The 15,533-nt window shown below is 45.8% G+C and overlaps 4 protein-coding genes across 4 annotated transcripts; 2 read left to right on the forward strand and 2 right to left on the reverse strand.

Moving 5' to 3' along the window:
* Window positions 1–195: 195 nt before the first annotated feature.
* M421DRAFT_121382 (P-loop containing nucleoside triphosphate hydrolase protein) lies at window positions 196–4,718 on the forward strand. Its single transcript, XM_033587302.1, has 7 exons — window positions 196–700; window positions 761–944; window positions 994–1,611; window positions 1,670–1,707; window positions 1,759–3,315; window positions 3,365–3,786; window positions 3,850–4,718. Exons 1-7 carry the CDS (start codon window positions 361–363, stop codon window positions 4,579–4,581), a joined length of 3,891 nt encoding a protein of 1,296 aa, XP_033454707.1. The 5' UTR covers window positions 196–360; the 3' UTR covers window positions 4,582–4,718.
* A 4,826-nt stretch (window positions 4,719–9,544) lies between these two features.
* M421DRAFT_415482 (condensation-domain-containing protein) lies at window positions 9,545–11,340 on the reverse strand. Its single transcript, XM_033590716.1, has 2 exons — window positions 10,036–11,340; window positions 9,545–9,981 (listed from the first exon to the last, which is right to left on the reverse strand). The coding sequence occupies exons 1-2, from the start codon at window positions 11,209–11,211 to the stop codon at window positions 9,805–9,807; spliced, it is 1,353 nt and encodes a 450-aa protein (XP_033454708.1). The 5' UTR covers window positions 11,212–11,340; the 3' UTR covers window positions 9,545–9,804.
* Window positions 11,341–12,261: 921 nt separating this feature from the next.
* M421DRAFT_415483 (putative zinc-binding oxidoreductase ToxD) lies at window positions 12,262–13,633 on the forward strand. The gene is made up of 2 exons (XM_033590717.1): window positions 12,262–12,846; window positions 12,931–13,633. The coding sequence occupies exons 1-2, from the start codon at window positions 12,335–12,337 to the stop codon at window positions 13,493–13,495; spliced, it is 1,077 nt and encodes a 358-aa protein (XP_033454709.1). The 5' UTR covers window positions 12,262–12,334; the 3' UTR covers window positions 13,496–13,633.
* Window positions 13,634–14,420: 787 nt separating this feature from the next.
* On the reverse strand, window positions 14,421–15,503 carry M421DRAFT_50571 (uncharacterized protein; the record flags this gene model as incomplete). The annotated part of the gene is made up of 4 exons (XM_033594840.1): window positions 14,421–14,692; window positions 14,770–14,916; window positions 14,983–15,111; window positions 15,170–15,503. The coding sequence occupies 4 exons, from the start codon at window positions 15,501–15,503 to the stop codon at window positions 14,421–14,423; spliced, it is 882 nt and encodes a 293-aa protein (XP_033454710.1).
* Between the last annotated feature and the right edge of the window lie 30 nt (window positions 15,504–15,533).

A 15,533-nucleotide genomic window follows, 5' to 3' on the forward strand; every position in this document is an offset into this window, starting at 1 on the left:
TGAGACGATTTTTTGTCTACCCCTAGCATTCTTCTCCGTTTTGGCCATAGCCCGGACGATAAAGCTTTCGACCTGGCGCGACAGAATCTTCAAGAAGAACTTTCTTGGGTCCTTCAAGGTGGTGAGTACTATATGCCCCGATCGTTTTCCATAAATCAAGGACTTGGGCAAGGAGAATAGAAAATGCTATAAGATAAGAAGCAGCTGTATACAAACGACTCCTCTCTGACTCTTACTTCACTATGAGCGGCGCTGAATCTTTTTTTATAGGTATTCACCGGGATATGTGCGCTTTCAAGCACGCTTTCGCTCGTTATTTTACTGTTTCATGTCGACAAAAAGGATAATGGCGTTATTGCTATGATGTATTCGCTTTGCTTCGCGTCTTGGTGCATCTCGGTTACATCCAGGATAGAGCATGTGAAGACGGTGCGGCCCAGCCATTTCCTGCAGTTCTTCTTGCTCTTGCTCGTCCCAAATGAGGCGTATTGGGTACAAAGAATGAGAGCCTACGACGACGCCATTCTCAGGGCTTCAGCATATGTACATGGATTTGCTTTGATCCTCTTGATCTGTATCGAGTCGTGTGGCAAGAGACATTTATTCGTGTCTGGACCCGACCAGCAGTTGTCTGTGGAGGAGACATGTGGCTTGTTTGGTCGCAGACTCTTTTGGTACCTCAACACTCTCTTCTTGAAAGGTAATTTCCCTGCGCCCTCTTCCCTAGCCATTCCTTGAAGTCGTTTTGACCGGAGACTAGCGTACCGGAACACTATCGTGCTGGACGATCTGCCAAAGATTGATGCACAGCTAGTATCAGAGGACACGGTGGAACGATTCAGGGTCCGCTGGTCGCGGCGCAGCAACCAGTCAGGACGCCAGGCTCTATTGCGTTCCATATTTGCAGTTCTGTGGAAAGAAATGTGCATAGCAGTTGTTCCCAGGTGGGTCTCTCTCTTCACCATTAGATGCCAGCATCATAACACTATAAAGGGTACTGGAGCTTGGGATACTATTGACTCAGCCTTTCCTCATATCGGCAATGCTAGTCCAGATCCGCGACCCAGACCGCAATCCCTCTGTGAAGGATAGTATGATGCTCGGGGCATTTGCTGCAAATTTCTTCGTCTCGGCGATATTCTCCTCATGGTACTCGCACAGCATTACTCGGTTCACAGTCAAGCTTCGCTCCATCCTCGTCACCGCCATCTACGACAAGGCACTTCGAGCAAATAGTCGAGAGGCCGACATCGGCTCCGCAACCGTGCTTATGAACGTTGATCTAGAAAGAGTTCTAGAGGGCATGAAGTTTATGCATGAGATCTGGGCGGTCCCAATTGGTATCGTAGTCTGCTTGTACATGCTGTTCACGAATCTGGGCTGGGCCTTTGTGGTACCACTAATAATCGTCATTCTAGCTGCTGGTCTGACGTGGGACATTGGAGATAACATGACTGCACGCAATCTTAATTGGGTGACCAGAACGGAGAAACGGATCACGACTATGTCTAAAATTGCCTCGTCTCTCAAGGAGGTTCGCATACTCGGTTTGACTGAAATACTTCATAAGACCATGACTGCACTAAGAGTCGACGAGCTCCTTGCATATCGGTACGTTTGCCAAAAACTTTCTACAAATATGCTAAGAAGCCCGCTAACCTTATTTCAGATCCACATCGAGCCTCTGGGCATTCGTTGTTGGTAGCGGTAAGTCCAACGCTCCGGGTCATGTTTACGATTTGACCGAATAGATGACAGGTTTCGCAATGTTTCCCATCATGATATTCGGCACAGTGACCGTTGTCTCCGTGACAAGCCTGCGAGGTGGAGTCCCTCTCGATTACGATGGGCTCTTCACCTCGCTCTCTATCCTTAAGTTGATTGCGTCCCAGATGCTCCCAATGCTCCAAGAGCTTATAACTTTCCAGGGGGCGGCAGCATCTTTTGATCGAATGCAGGCGTATCTTTTATCACAAGAGGAATATGACATGGACTACTTTGGAGAGAGCGTAGGGCCATCTGAAGACTTTCAAATTGCCCATCCTGACGGCTTCGAGCTCCAAGAGACCTTTTCGGAGCCTTCACGCAACAAGGCATTCAATATTACCGGTGCTTCCTTTGGATTCGGCTACGGACCAACATTGCTGCATCATATAACCCTAACCATTGAGGAGGGTTCGTTCACTATGATCATTGGCAAAGTTGGGTCTGGGAAGTCATTAATGCTGCAGTCGCTCATAGGTGAGATGACGAAGCTTGAAGGAGTTTTCGAACGAAGCCACTCCCTTGTCTCTTACTGCGCCCAATCAGTCTGGCTACGTAATGTCTCGGTACGAGATAACATTCTAGGGGAGAGCGATTTTGAAGATAGCTGGTACAACGCTGTGGTTCGCGCGTGCGTCCTGGAACAAGACTTCGCGGAGCTGCCAAATGGAGATGCAACATTGGTCGGATCCAGTGCCATGGCTCTTTCGGGAGGGCAGAAGAATAGGATTTCACTTGCGCGGGCTGTCTACTCGCGGAGACCCGTTGTCATTGTCGATGACATTCTTTCCGGACTCGACAGCACCACGGAGAAACTGGTATTCTCGCGCGTATTTGGCCCCGAAGGTCTACTCAGGGAAATCAATTCCACAGTCGTGATTGCAACGCATTCTATCCGTTGGACCGCACAGTCGGATAAGATTGTCGTTATGTCTAAAGGCAGCATTATTGCCCATGGGTCCCATGAAAGCCTGTTGCAAACTCCTGAATTATGGGAGACTTTCTGCTTACCACACGAAGAAGCAGTCTTCGCGGAAGAGCAGAGGCCCGACCATAGTAGTACCCTGGACTCTGAAAAGAAGGAGGTCGCTGAAATCGCGACTGTACCTGAATTAGAGAAAAAAGATTACAGACGAAAGGGCGAATCTGGGACGCTCCTTTACTACCTTAAGGGGGTCGGCAAGACGCGTACGGTCATTTATTTTATATTGATGACGTCGGCCTACACCTTGAACGCAGTCCAATTTATATGGGTGCAAAAGCTTCTAAAGGATAGTGTTTCGGTTGTTCTCTTTTGCAGAAGCATCAGTATATTCACCGCCATCAGCCTGGTGGCTTTCTTCCTTGTCGGACTCTTTCTAACCTACTTCTTCGTTATCCTTTGCCCTCGCTCGGGCCTGCAGATGCACGCAAGGCAGCTCTCCGTGTTCATGAAAGCACATTTTACCGCAATTGTTACCAAGGACGTTGGCGACATTATAAACCTATTTTCTCAGGACACCGTCATCGTAGATAGACTACTCCCTATATTATCGCTTAACATATCAACAGGTAAGACAATATATTGAGAAATGTAAACGACTGGCTCACACTATCACAGGCTTTGTCGAGCAAACCAAAAACTGCATTATTCTGACCGCCGCAACTCCACCTATTTTGGTCGTTATACCTTTCTTTGTCGCTATTGGGTATGCAGTTCAGCACTTCTATCTACGTACATCTCGCCAACTCCGTCATCTGGACTTGGAAGCCAAGGCGCCCCTGTGCACCAACTTTCTCGAAACTCTCTCTGGAAGTGCCACTATTCGGGCTTTTGGCTGGTTTGCGGCATTTGAAAGCCGAAACAGTAAGCTCTTGCTCCAATCACAAGCGCCATATTACCTCCTTCAGGATACCCAAAACTGGCTATCACTAGTCCTTGACTTGATGGTTGCAGGCATTGTTTCCATTTTAGTGGGCCTGGCACTTCTTTTCCGTGCCAAGATAGATCCTGGTTTTGTTGCACTTGCTCTTGTTGGAGTGGTAAGTCAAATTCAACTACTATCCATTACCCCTTGCTCTAGACTACGAGCTAATCAGTCCAAGATGGATCTGGGCTTCGGTATTCGGATCTTAGTCCTCGCCTGGACGGAGGTCGAGACAGCAATGAGCGCGGTCACCCGCATCAGGCTCTTCTTGGAGAATACAAGTCAGGAACCGATCTCGTACTCTGACTTCTCTGATCCACTCTGGCCAAGCGAAGGCGCTGTTCACTTCCGCAATGTCTCCTCTTCATACACCCCTGACATCAATGTGCCGGCCACTCTCCGCAGTATTGACTTAAAGATTTGCGCCGGCGAAAAAATAGGTATCTGCGGTCGCACCGGTAGCGGCAAATCGTCGCTCATTGCCACCCTCCTCGGCCTTATGCACCAAACGACTGGCGAGATCCTGATCGATGGCGTCTCAACGACGACCCTTCCACTAAGCACGCTGAGGACAAGGATAATCTCCTTGACACAGGAGCCATTCTTCTTAGAGAAAAGTGTGCGGGAGAACCTAGTACCTTGGACGCACACATCTGGCCTTTACGACAAGACAGAAATTGAGCAACAGAGTCTGGCGCCCTCGGACGACGACATGATTTGCGCATTGCAAAAGTGCGGCATCTGGGAGAAGCTAGCAGCAGCAGCGCCAGAGGTTGAATCGGGACTCGCAGTAAGCTTGGCGACGGTGGACAGCTTGCTGAGCGAGGGCGAAAAGCAGCTGTTCTGTTTAGCTCGAGCGATCTTGCATCCAGGCAAGCTCGTACTTTTGGACGAAGCCACAAGCCGGTAAGTTCTTGGCGCTTTGCCTTGCCCATTTCTAATCCTCGTACCTAATCTCTTTCTCGGGTTTTATTTTACACCTGTCTGCTAAATTGTTCTTGTGCTAACCACGTGTACAATAAAATCAGTGTTGATGCCAATACCGACGAGCTCATGCAGGAAATTCTCCGCACCGAGTTTGCAGATAGGACAATTATTGCCATTTCCCACCGCCTGGCTGCAATCATGGATTTCGACCGCATAATCGTCATGGATCACGGCGGCATCGCTGAAGTCGGATCACCCAAATCTCTAATGGCTATACAAGACAGTTTGCTCCGCGCACTGGCCAAATCGCAGCAGCTCGTGGTTGATAAAGATCTTATTTAGTTAACGTACCTCACGGGTAAGCGGCGCACACAATTTCACACCAAAAATTACAATTTTGACACCTTAATAACATCTCTAATTCTTTGCAATAAATCCTAAGACTTTCTACAGTAGTTCGCATCTATACTCTCTACAGGTTTTTGGAGCTTGCTAAGCTGTATCTACTCTAGTAAAGAAGTTATTAGAGGGAAACTAAACTATAGAGATTATGTTGCTCCACTTTTTTATATCTCTAGAACTACTGTAGCTGAAGCTTAGTAATCCTTATAGTCCAAAGCTAGAGTATGAAGTACTAACAAGTTCAAATTTTAGAGAATTCGATCCACTAGATGAAGAGTTATTAAGGTCTAGATTGTTGGTTTTCTCTAGTGAAATCAAGTGCGCCTCTCACCTGTGTGCGCCGCTCACCCATGAGGTACGTTATAGTTACTACTTAACGTAGTTCACAAGCGAGCGGTCCAACCCAAGCGAGCGGTCCAACCCAAGCGAGCGGTCCAACCCAAGCGAGCGGTCCAACCCAAGCGAGCGGTCCAACCCAAGCGAGCGGTCCATCCCAACCATGATAGCCTAATAACTACTTTGCATTACAATACTATCCTAACACAATATGCAATTAACCTATACTAAAGGGACCTTACAGCTTACTATCTAAGCTATAATTAAAGATTATACTAAGAGTAAAAGACACGCTATTACAGCCTTTAGCATACCTTAAACTACTGTCTGCTAATAACACTAAGGAGCCCTCTCTTAACATAATTACAAGCCTAATTTAAAGAAGCTAAGTAAACTAGAAGAGGAGGCCCTTGTACAAAGTATACTTGAGCTTGATACAAGAGGAATACCTGCTACAAAGGCTATAGTGCGAGATATGGCCAATGATCTGCTTGCTGAGCGCGGTGGAGAGCCTGTTGGCAAGCACTGGGTAGACAACTTCAAGACGCGTACGCCTGAGATCAAGCTTTGAAGGAGCCATCCATATGATCGCCAGCGAGCCCTTAACGAAGATGCACGCGTTATAACGCCCTAGTTTAAGCTAGTTGCTAACACAAAGGCCAAGTACAGCATCACAGACAAAGACATATACAACTTTAACAAGACAGGCTTCATAATAGGGGTTATCTATAGCTAGATAGTCTTTACAGGCTCTAAGAAGCGTAGCACAAAGAGCCTGCAGCTAGGGAACTGTAGTTAGGTCACTAATATACAAGGAGTTAACGCTAAAGGATAGGCTATCCTACCCTTCCTTATCTTCCCTAGCAAGGTCCTTATTACCTTATAGTTTTACAATCTACCTTAGGATTAGGTAATTAAGGTTAGTCCTAATAGCTAGACGTTAAATAAGCTTAGTATTGCCTAGCTAAAGCACTTTAATACCTATACAAAAGACTAGAAGGTGGGTGCACACAGGCTGCTAATTGTGGACAGCTATAAGAGCCACAGCTCACATAAGTTCCACAAACACTGTGAGGAAGAGAAGATTATTATTCTCTATATGCCTGCTTACTTGTTGCACCTGCTGCAGCCACTTAATGTAGGTTGCTTTTTGCCTTTAAAGTGGGCATATGGTGATAAGATTAGTGGCTTAGCACAGTACAGCTCTAAGTAGATTAAGAAGGAGGCTTTCCTACCAGCCTTTAAAGCAGCTTTTAAGAGGCTAATTATAAAGGAGAACATCTATGCAGGCTTTAGGGGTGCTAGACTAGTTCTACACAACTTAGAGGCAGTAATATTAAAGCTTAATATAGTCCTTTGTACGCTAACTCTACTAAAGCTAGAGGACACCCTATAGGAATTAAAAACTCTAAGCAACCTCTATAAGATAGAGGCTTAGTTAACACTAGTTTGTGAGCGTGTACAACTGCACAGAGATTCCCTAGTTTCTCCTCTGCTTAGAGCAGTTGAGCAGCTGAACAAGGGCATTGCATGGATAGGGCATGATAGCGTGTTAATGCAACAGGAAATAGCACGGCTTTGCAAGGCATTAGAGATAGCAACAGAGGTTAGAGGTTAAAAGAGGAAGTATATTCAGGCAGCAGAGAGTCTTACGGTAGGTGAGTTAGCTGATTTAATAGCTAAAAGGGAGGGTAGTAGGCAGCAGGGGGGCAGAGAGCCTGCAAAGAAGGTGCGCACACAGAGGCGTTGCGGACGTTGTAGAGAGACTAGCCATAACACTTGCACCTGTGCAGTTGAAATTGTAGTAGATGCATCTAATAGCAACAAGTCTAAATAGTATCTCTATCACCTGCAAATTGCAGTAAGTGGTGGTGGTGTTGCAGCATATACATTGCAATCATCTTAACTCTGTTAGGTGGACCACTCGCTTGGGTTGGACCGCTCGCTTGTGAACTACGTTATATAAAGAAATCAGGTAACGTACTCCACAAGCGAGCCTCTCACACAAGCGAGCCGCTCACTTTTGCCAAGACTACACCTAACTTCAACTTCTCTTGCATGTTATAGTAAGTTACTGCAACTTTCTGTAACTTACAGTATCCAGCACTAATCTACAGTATCTTGCGCATCTTTTATGCACGTTTGCGTGTTGTTCCCTGCCTTACCACACATGCCACAGCGTTGTGAAGACTGTGTAGCTAGTTCAACCCGCCTCTTCTTGCTTGCCTTCTTCCTATCACTACAGGCTTTGATCTCCTTTAGAGTAGTTAAGCACACTCCTTTACTGACAGTAATAGTCCCCTCCCTCAAGATATGCTTCCCCTTGTGTGATTTACAGCGTATGGCATCCTCATTAGTACTTAAAGCTCCACAACCTAGTTGTGTAACGACTATGCACGAACACGACACGTGGCATAGCGCTCATAGCAGCTAGAGGTAAAGTTAGCTGGCTAGCACTAATATTGTCTATATATATTAAACTACGCAACGAATACTTGCTTAAGCATTCTTGTGCTTACCTTTTGGTATAGGCAGAGAAGTCACGTAGTATTGATTTCGAGGGCAGGGCGCGTACTCTGTTACGAGTTGCACACTAAAACTAGTAAATGTGCCATTATCGCTGCGCCCTTAGTAAGCTAATTAAGAGCATTAACTATTAAAATTAGTGAGCTATCTCTATATTGCGAAACCCTTTTTAAATCAGCTTTAATTGCAACCTAAACTCTAGGGTATTCCTTAGGGTGTAACAGAGTAGTCGCCCTGCCCTCGAAATCAATACTACGTGGCTCCTCTGCCTATACCAAAAGTTAAGCACAAGAATGCTTAAGCAAGTATTCGTTGCGTAGTTTAATATATATAGACAATATTAGTGCTAGCCAGCTAACTTTCCCTCTAGCTGCTATGAGCGCTATGCCACGTGTCGTGTTCGTGCATAGTCGTTACGTAGGGTCTAAGAGTGCGATATACTCTTATCTACAGTAGGTAGTAGCAGAATACATAGGCACACTACAAGCTTTGATATCACAGCGTCTAGATAGCTTAGCAACTATAGGCCTTCTTTATTAGGGCAAAACAACCTATGTCAATTGGCTGCAAGAGGTGTAATAAATGTGGAGGCATATATAAAGCACTAATCTTATATTCCTTGTAGTTTTAGTAAAAACCGACTAGGTTATTGCTCTTATAGCTGTCTAGAGTTAGTAGCTAATATCTGCCAACAGTGCGCTCATTTGCGTACTTATTAAAGTGCTTTAGCTACTTAATACTAAGCTTATTATTAGTCTAGCTGTTCTAAGGGACAGTGAAAATCTAGTTATGAGGTAAAGACAGCTCCTTGTACTAGGCAGAGATGTGGTGCTTGCCTTAGAAGATAATAAAGGGTAGGATACTCTACCCTAACACATTAATGCGCTAGACAATGCTAATCTACTCTTAGTTGCCCTATTATACTGTTTTTAGCTTTCCTTACTGCTCAGAGCCTGTAACCACAGCTCCTGTTAATATAACACCTATATTAAACCTAGACTTGTTAAAATTATACGTGTATTTCCTAAGGATACTATACTTAGCTTTAGTGATCTGTACTGGGCAGAACTAACCCTAAATTTCCTTAGGATCCTTACAGAGGGCTCTCTTATAGTTGTACTTTTAATTAAACTTAACTATAAGCTCTAGGTGATGCTTAAGAAAGTTGACAGCCTAGTTCTTGCTAACAGGAGACTGGTGGCGCTAAGTGAGTAGAGAGTTGGCCATATTCTCTACATCAGTAAGCTGGGGTGGGTGTAGGCTGGCGGGTGGGTATGCTTTAAAGTCTTGTTTGGGTAACCCCCCTAAATCAACCAATATTAGGCTAATTTAGGCGAATAAGTCCTCCTTTTAAAGAGAATTACATGTGATTTATTTCTCTTATATAACTTTTCCTTGTAATTCTTATAGTACAGCTGCTAAATCTAAAAGACAGTAAAAAAAGGGGGGATACCTGGCGAGCATACCCATACTAGGTAGGCTTTTGCTAGGTAGTAGGCTCAATAACTCAGTTAATACTAGGCCAAATTAGGTAGTTTTTTCTAATAGAAAGCGCAATACTAGGCACATCTATCAAAATATACATTACATAAGCATATCTCTATATTGTAACGACGCAGGCAAGAAGAGAGATATCCGGAACAGGTGTGAATCCGCTGCGTGGCACATGGTAGTGCTGGGATGATAAGAACACTAGGATATATTCTCTACACCTATAGGTCTTATACAAAGGAATACAGAAAAAATTACTCTACAATTCTACAGTTCCTAGCTCCTTACATAGGGAGGTTTGGAGGCAGTTTAGTGCGACCTTATGCCTTGCGACAAGAGTCATGGTCATGAGTCGCTGGACCGTACCTTAGTAGTATCAGGTCATTATTGGCAGCGCGTTGTTACAGTTATTGTTAATTCTAAATGCCTAATCGGCCTTACATTGTACACCTTAAACAAGCGGCTGCGGTATAACGACGGGGATTTTAGCCGACTTAGGCAAAAGCTGGAGGACTTTTGAGAGTGTGGACGCTATAGCTGTGATACTTTTATGCGAAAACGTTCTTGGAGAATAGCATAAGCTGATTTCGACTTTATCTGATCGTTCAAGAGACACACTAAGGTCAAACTATAGAAGAGCCGTTAGATTGAATCGCTTTGACACAAGACTGTTTTTTAATACCTCTGTGTAAGATTTCCTGCCGATGAGGGATAAGCGGACGGTGTCGTTGCTGATGCTGTCGAGGTGCAATGGGCGAAAAAAGACGGCAGTGTTGAAAAGGCGACGTCCCCGCATTCCAAGTGCGTCGTAAACGCTGCCGAGCGAGGTTGTTTGGTGAGCTGTGCCGGCCAGATACTGTGTTTGGATCCCTTTAATAAGCTCTGCGAGCGACTGTGAAGAGCCTCGTAACTGTGTACGGCAAATCAAGGTATTGATGAGTGGTCCCATGATGCTTTCGACGCGTTCGATTGGCAAATCCCGCCCTGACGTCACGTAGCCGAATGAGACGTCCTTGCTTTGCGTATAGCTCTGAAGGACGATGGCCCAGGCTGCTTGTATCACATTAAAGAGGGTGACATTGAGCTTCCGGCAAAAGGCATGGAGGACCGACGACCGTATGTTGGGTACAGGTACAGTCACTTGGATGGAGCTTGATTGCTCAGAAAGAAGTGTCGATGGCGTGGGAAACAAACATGGCTGTGCCCCTGCCAGCAGCTGGGTCCAGTACTGCAAGTGGGCCTCGCCGCTGTCGCGTTGAAGAAAGGCAATGTAATCACTGTACTTTGGTGCCGGTGTCCGTGGTAATTGACCTGTATACGCACTGGCCAGATCCCGCATTATGATTGCTACTGAAAAGCCATCAGTAAGGGTATGGTCGATTTCAAGCCGGCAGTGAACACTCTGACGATCCTTCGAGATGAGACTGAAACAATGTGCCGGCCGCCTTTCTGAGAATTCAAGTGCAGTTATGCGTTCACCGAAGCTTTGCAGCTCCTGTACATCCGCCATAGCGTGAAAGAGCACGATCTGGTCAGAGAATCGCCCATACTCAACGCTCTCAACAAATATGGTCCGTAAGATGGCATGTCGATCTACCACTTGCTGCCAAGCTTTGCGGACCAGTCTCAGATCCACGCAATCGCCGTCCCGCACAGACTCAATAGAAATGGTCGCAACGACGTTGTAGTCTGGCGCCGAGGGCACCAGCTTGCTGAGCTGGATGCCCTCCTGGATGGGCGCGCACGGGTAGATGTCTTCCACCTCGGAAAGGTCAATGTCCGCCTCTTCAAGCTTCTCCTCCAGAAAGCTATCCAGTTCGTCATCGTTCATCCTCAGGAGAGAGAATTTTGGCTCCATAGCTTCGAGAGTGATGGCTCTCACAAACGTGTTGGCAAATGTCACCTTACGCAGGATGATGCAACTTATCTAAATCGGAGTAACCGTGAATGCTTCCAGAGGCAGGCTTAAAAAGAAGAAGAAACAAAAATCATGTCGAATAATATTGCTAGTTTATCAAGATCCGTAGACAGGGACCTTTGTAGGCATATATGAAGATAACTAGTTAGAGGAGACCGTACTATTCTAATTGCCGATGGAAGGATCCACACTACTAGACTACAACTTGCTAATAACTCCGGTAAAAGAGACCCTCTTCTTCTCTTTTAGCGGATAGTAGCTACAGGAACTCTTTTTAAAAACATTTCTATAGAAGTAAAAAAAAAAGCTTAGGAAAGATAAATAGAAACTATACCAATCTACCGTTTAGTAGCGTAACACAAATAATAGGGATTTGCTTTAGATCTTACATCCTTTATAATAGGGAATCAATAAAGCTACAGAACACTATTCCTAAACTACCGAGTATTTCAACGCTTAGTAATACGAAGTAGCTTGTCTAACAATATTACTTTAGAGAATAGGGACCTTTACTTAGCGCAACAAAGCACTTAAGGGAAAAATTTAGACAAATAACTTATAATATTTTAATAGCTACCTGACTAACAACAGATGTTGTAATAAAAAATAAGCTTTAGATCTCTTGTAAATAAAAGGAGTTAACATAGGCTATTCAAGTACTTAGTCAGCTATATTAAGTGATAACGCTAGTTGCTCTAGGTAGAGTCGACTTTATGTGAGCTTGAACAAATTGGCGAAGTGCAGGGATCTGAAAATAGCGACATTCTCCTATTTACCGTGTATTGCCGACCACTCGGGCATGCAGCGGCTATGCTTGTAAAGAAAGGACAGGCGGAAATTTCGGTCCGAAGGATTGCTACAGCTTGGGGCTGATTTGCCGTCAATGGATTTCTCCAACGGATTGCAGGCCCCGGATTTCCGCGACTCACCGTATTCAGTTCCCTTAGGTTATCACAATTTAATGAGATAGCTTGTTCGAGTCCCAATCCCCTCTTTTACTCTCAGCAACTGCTTCTACCACGCTCACGCGCGTCGGAAGAACTCGGACCGCACCTCAATTAAGATGAAGGCTATAAAGATCCAACCAGGCGCTACGGCAGCTGTTATGGATGTGCCGGTTCCGCGGCTTCGTCCAGATTGCGTCATCGTCAAAACCGTCGCTGTCGCGCTGAATCCCGTGGACTGGAAACACATCCATTTCGTCCCTAAAACCGAGGGTTGCACCGTTGGATCCGACTTTGCGGGTGTGGTACGGAAAGTGGGTGCAAATGTCTCGACGTTCAGACCTGGCGATCGCGTAGCTGGATGGACGCACGGAGGCAATGTCAGTAATCATGAAGACGGGTCCTTCGCTGACTATGTCTTGGCGAAAGAAGGGGTTATGCTTAAGATTCCAGATGGTGTGAGCTTCACAGAGGCCGCAACATTGGGGGTTGGCATATCAACGGTTTGCCAAGGTCTATATCAGTCCCTTTCCGTACCACTACCGAATGAGCCACTCCAAGAGCGCCTGCCCTTGCTCGTATATGGTGGAAGCACTGCGACTGGTACACTAGCCATCCAATTTGCTAAGATGTTAGGCCCCCTCTCCCAAAACCATCAATATAAAGATCTTCCCTCTATAATGGATCATATACAGCTAACACAGGGTGTATTTAGGTCCGGCCTCGACGTTATTACAACATGCTCCCCGCAACATCATAGCATGGTCGAATCACTAGGTGCTAAGGCAGTATTCGACTACAAGTCACCCACTGTCGGTAAACGTATACGTACATATACGGACAACAAATTGTACCACGCCTTTGACTGCATCTCCACTGACGCATCTGCACGCATCTGCGCCGACGCGCTCTCTGATGACGTGGCAGTGAAGACTCCCATATACAGCTCCGTTCTATACTGTGCATTTCCACGCCAGGACGTTCATGTAAATGTCACAGTGGCCCATACTATCTTTGGAAAATCCTTCTTCAAGCCTGGACTGGGGCCCGAGGACTTCCCTGCCAGCGACGAGGACTACGAGTTTGGCAAAAGGTTCTGGCAGATTAGTGAGAAGCTCTTAGCGGAAGGCAAGTTCAAAGTACATCCTCCTGATGCTAGAGCTGGCGGACTTGAGGCTGTATTGGAAGGTCTGAACGAAATTATGCGCGGCGAGGTCAGTGGGAAAAAGTTGGTGTTCATGTTGTCTTCAGCTGGGCAGGATGGCGTCACGAAATCATAGACATGGAAAATTGTTGCGGCAAACGTAGCCGCTGTACATCGATGGAAAACTGCGCTGAGTTGCTTGCTAGCTAGGAGGCGACCATATATACATGCCCTGAGACGTGCTAGTCCAAGGTAGTCAACAGAGGTGACGATCAAGGCCTGTCGAACCGACTTGCACCGCAACAAAAATTCTTGCTTGAAAGCTCAGTATGATAACTAGATATAGTAGTCCTTTTTTCTTTCTATGACAAAGGTTCTCATTTTGAATACATAACGTTCATGTTCCTGCATGCTAAACGGAAAATAGTAAATCCATTAGCCGTTTCTTGTCACAACGGCAGTATTTCGCAAATATTATGGGCATGAGGTAATAAAAGAGATTTTCAATTTCTTTCGACCATCGCTAACGCTTCTAGAGCACATTATAAGCGGAAAGATAGCTGAATTAAACATAAATAACCCGCCCATTGAAAAGGGTATAACAGCCTCCCCGGCCCTTCCTAGGGCACGTCCTTTCTTGACAATGTTCCTTGCAAAGCTATTTTTATTCGATTATTTTAATTGCGCATGTAACGTCTGTCACTGCATGCCGAAAAACCTTGTGTGCCGAAAATGACCAATCGGATCACAACGGCTAGGCAGAAGTCCGCGATCCTTCGAATCCGGTTGGTTATTTTCGGCACATAGGGTTTTTCGGCAAGCAGTGACAGACGTTAATGTTTCATCTCGTGCAGAATTCTCGGAATATCTGCGTACGCTAGACAAGCCCCTGAACCTATTGTGCAGAAGGCAGAAATCAAAAATAATCCTTTCCATCTCTTTGGCGCATACATCGACCTAGCGCCCGGTGCGATAATAATGACAAAAAGATACTTGCCACTTGACCGTCCGAAGCTTCTCGATAGCTGAAAGCATAGGTCCAAATGTTGATCGAGCCCCGATTACTCGGGGTCTTCGTGAACATAATTCTCATACAGAGGTTTTCTCGCCGGATCATCCGCCCATTCACGTAGCGCTTTGTAATCGCGGCAGCGCGCCTGCTGGTTGATAGAGATATGAGGATCACCAGGATGTATGAAAGAGGCTACCTGTGCGTCTGCAAAGCACGAAACTGCCTCTCGCAATACATTGACACAATGTGCGAAGTGATCAGGCCCCCATCGTGCCTCTGCCGAGCGCCCATGCAGGGCTTTACCGTACCCGTCTGTAATGACTGACTGTTGTAGTGTGAGAAACAACGGTTAGCTGGAATGTATCCCTGGTTGCTTTACATGAATGAGAGTTCGATACGTACTATGCAGTGCATTTGGTGGAAGGCGCGTAAAAAGTAAACCGGCATCTTGTGTTGGCCCTGATAGACGGTGGTGGCGCGGAGGTCATGTACATGTCCATCGGCGTCGAGATAGGTTGTATTTATTCCATGGGTTTTAATCGCGGCTAAAGTCATAACGAGTTAGGTGTCGGTCCCGGCTAGGAAAATCGAATAATCGTTTAGGGACGTACGGTTATCAAGCTCAAGCAATCTCAGCACTGTATCTTCCGTTGCCTTCAGGCTGTCAAACACATCTTCTTCAACGTAGTAGGGATCGTCCTTGCCACCGAACATGACCCATTTTAGGGATTGGCCCAAATCTTTTTACAAATCAGCTATCCAGAAGATCCCTCTGCGCGAGCGATGCCTCTAACTCACCGGCAGGTACCCATCCAAATGGATCAACTCCCAGAGCGACGTCAGCGGCATGTAGGCCATGATCATCATGTGGGATCTCTTTATCCAGAGGTTGTGACTGAGAATCAGCATGCATGTGCATGCCCACATGTACAGTGTAAAGAATCGTTGAAACGAGAGTTAGCAACAAGAAGATGGTGATTATTCTAAGTCGGCGGTATTTTCTCTCGTAAGAAGTCTTATTACATGCAGAGATGGCTTCTTTCTCCGCTATGTCCTCCGATTCGGTAGACGGGCGTGCCCCTAGCGCCGTATACTCTGTCTTGGTCTTTTTAAATGGCGAAAATGAAGCCATGAGAGATGCTCTCAAAAGTTAATACGATAA

The sequence above is a fragment of the Didymella exigua genome (assembly GCF_010094145.1).
Source record: "Didymella exigua CBS 183.55 unplaced genomic scaffold M421scaffold_1, whole genome shotgun sequence".
Lineage (NCBI taxonomy): Eukaryota > Fungi > Ascomycota > Dothideomycetes > Pleosporales > Didymellaceae > Didymella > Didymella exigua.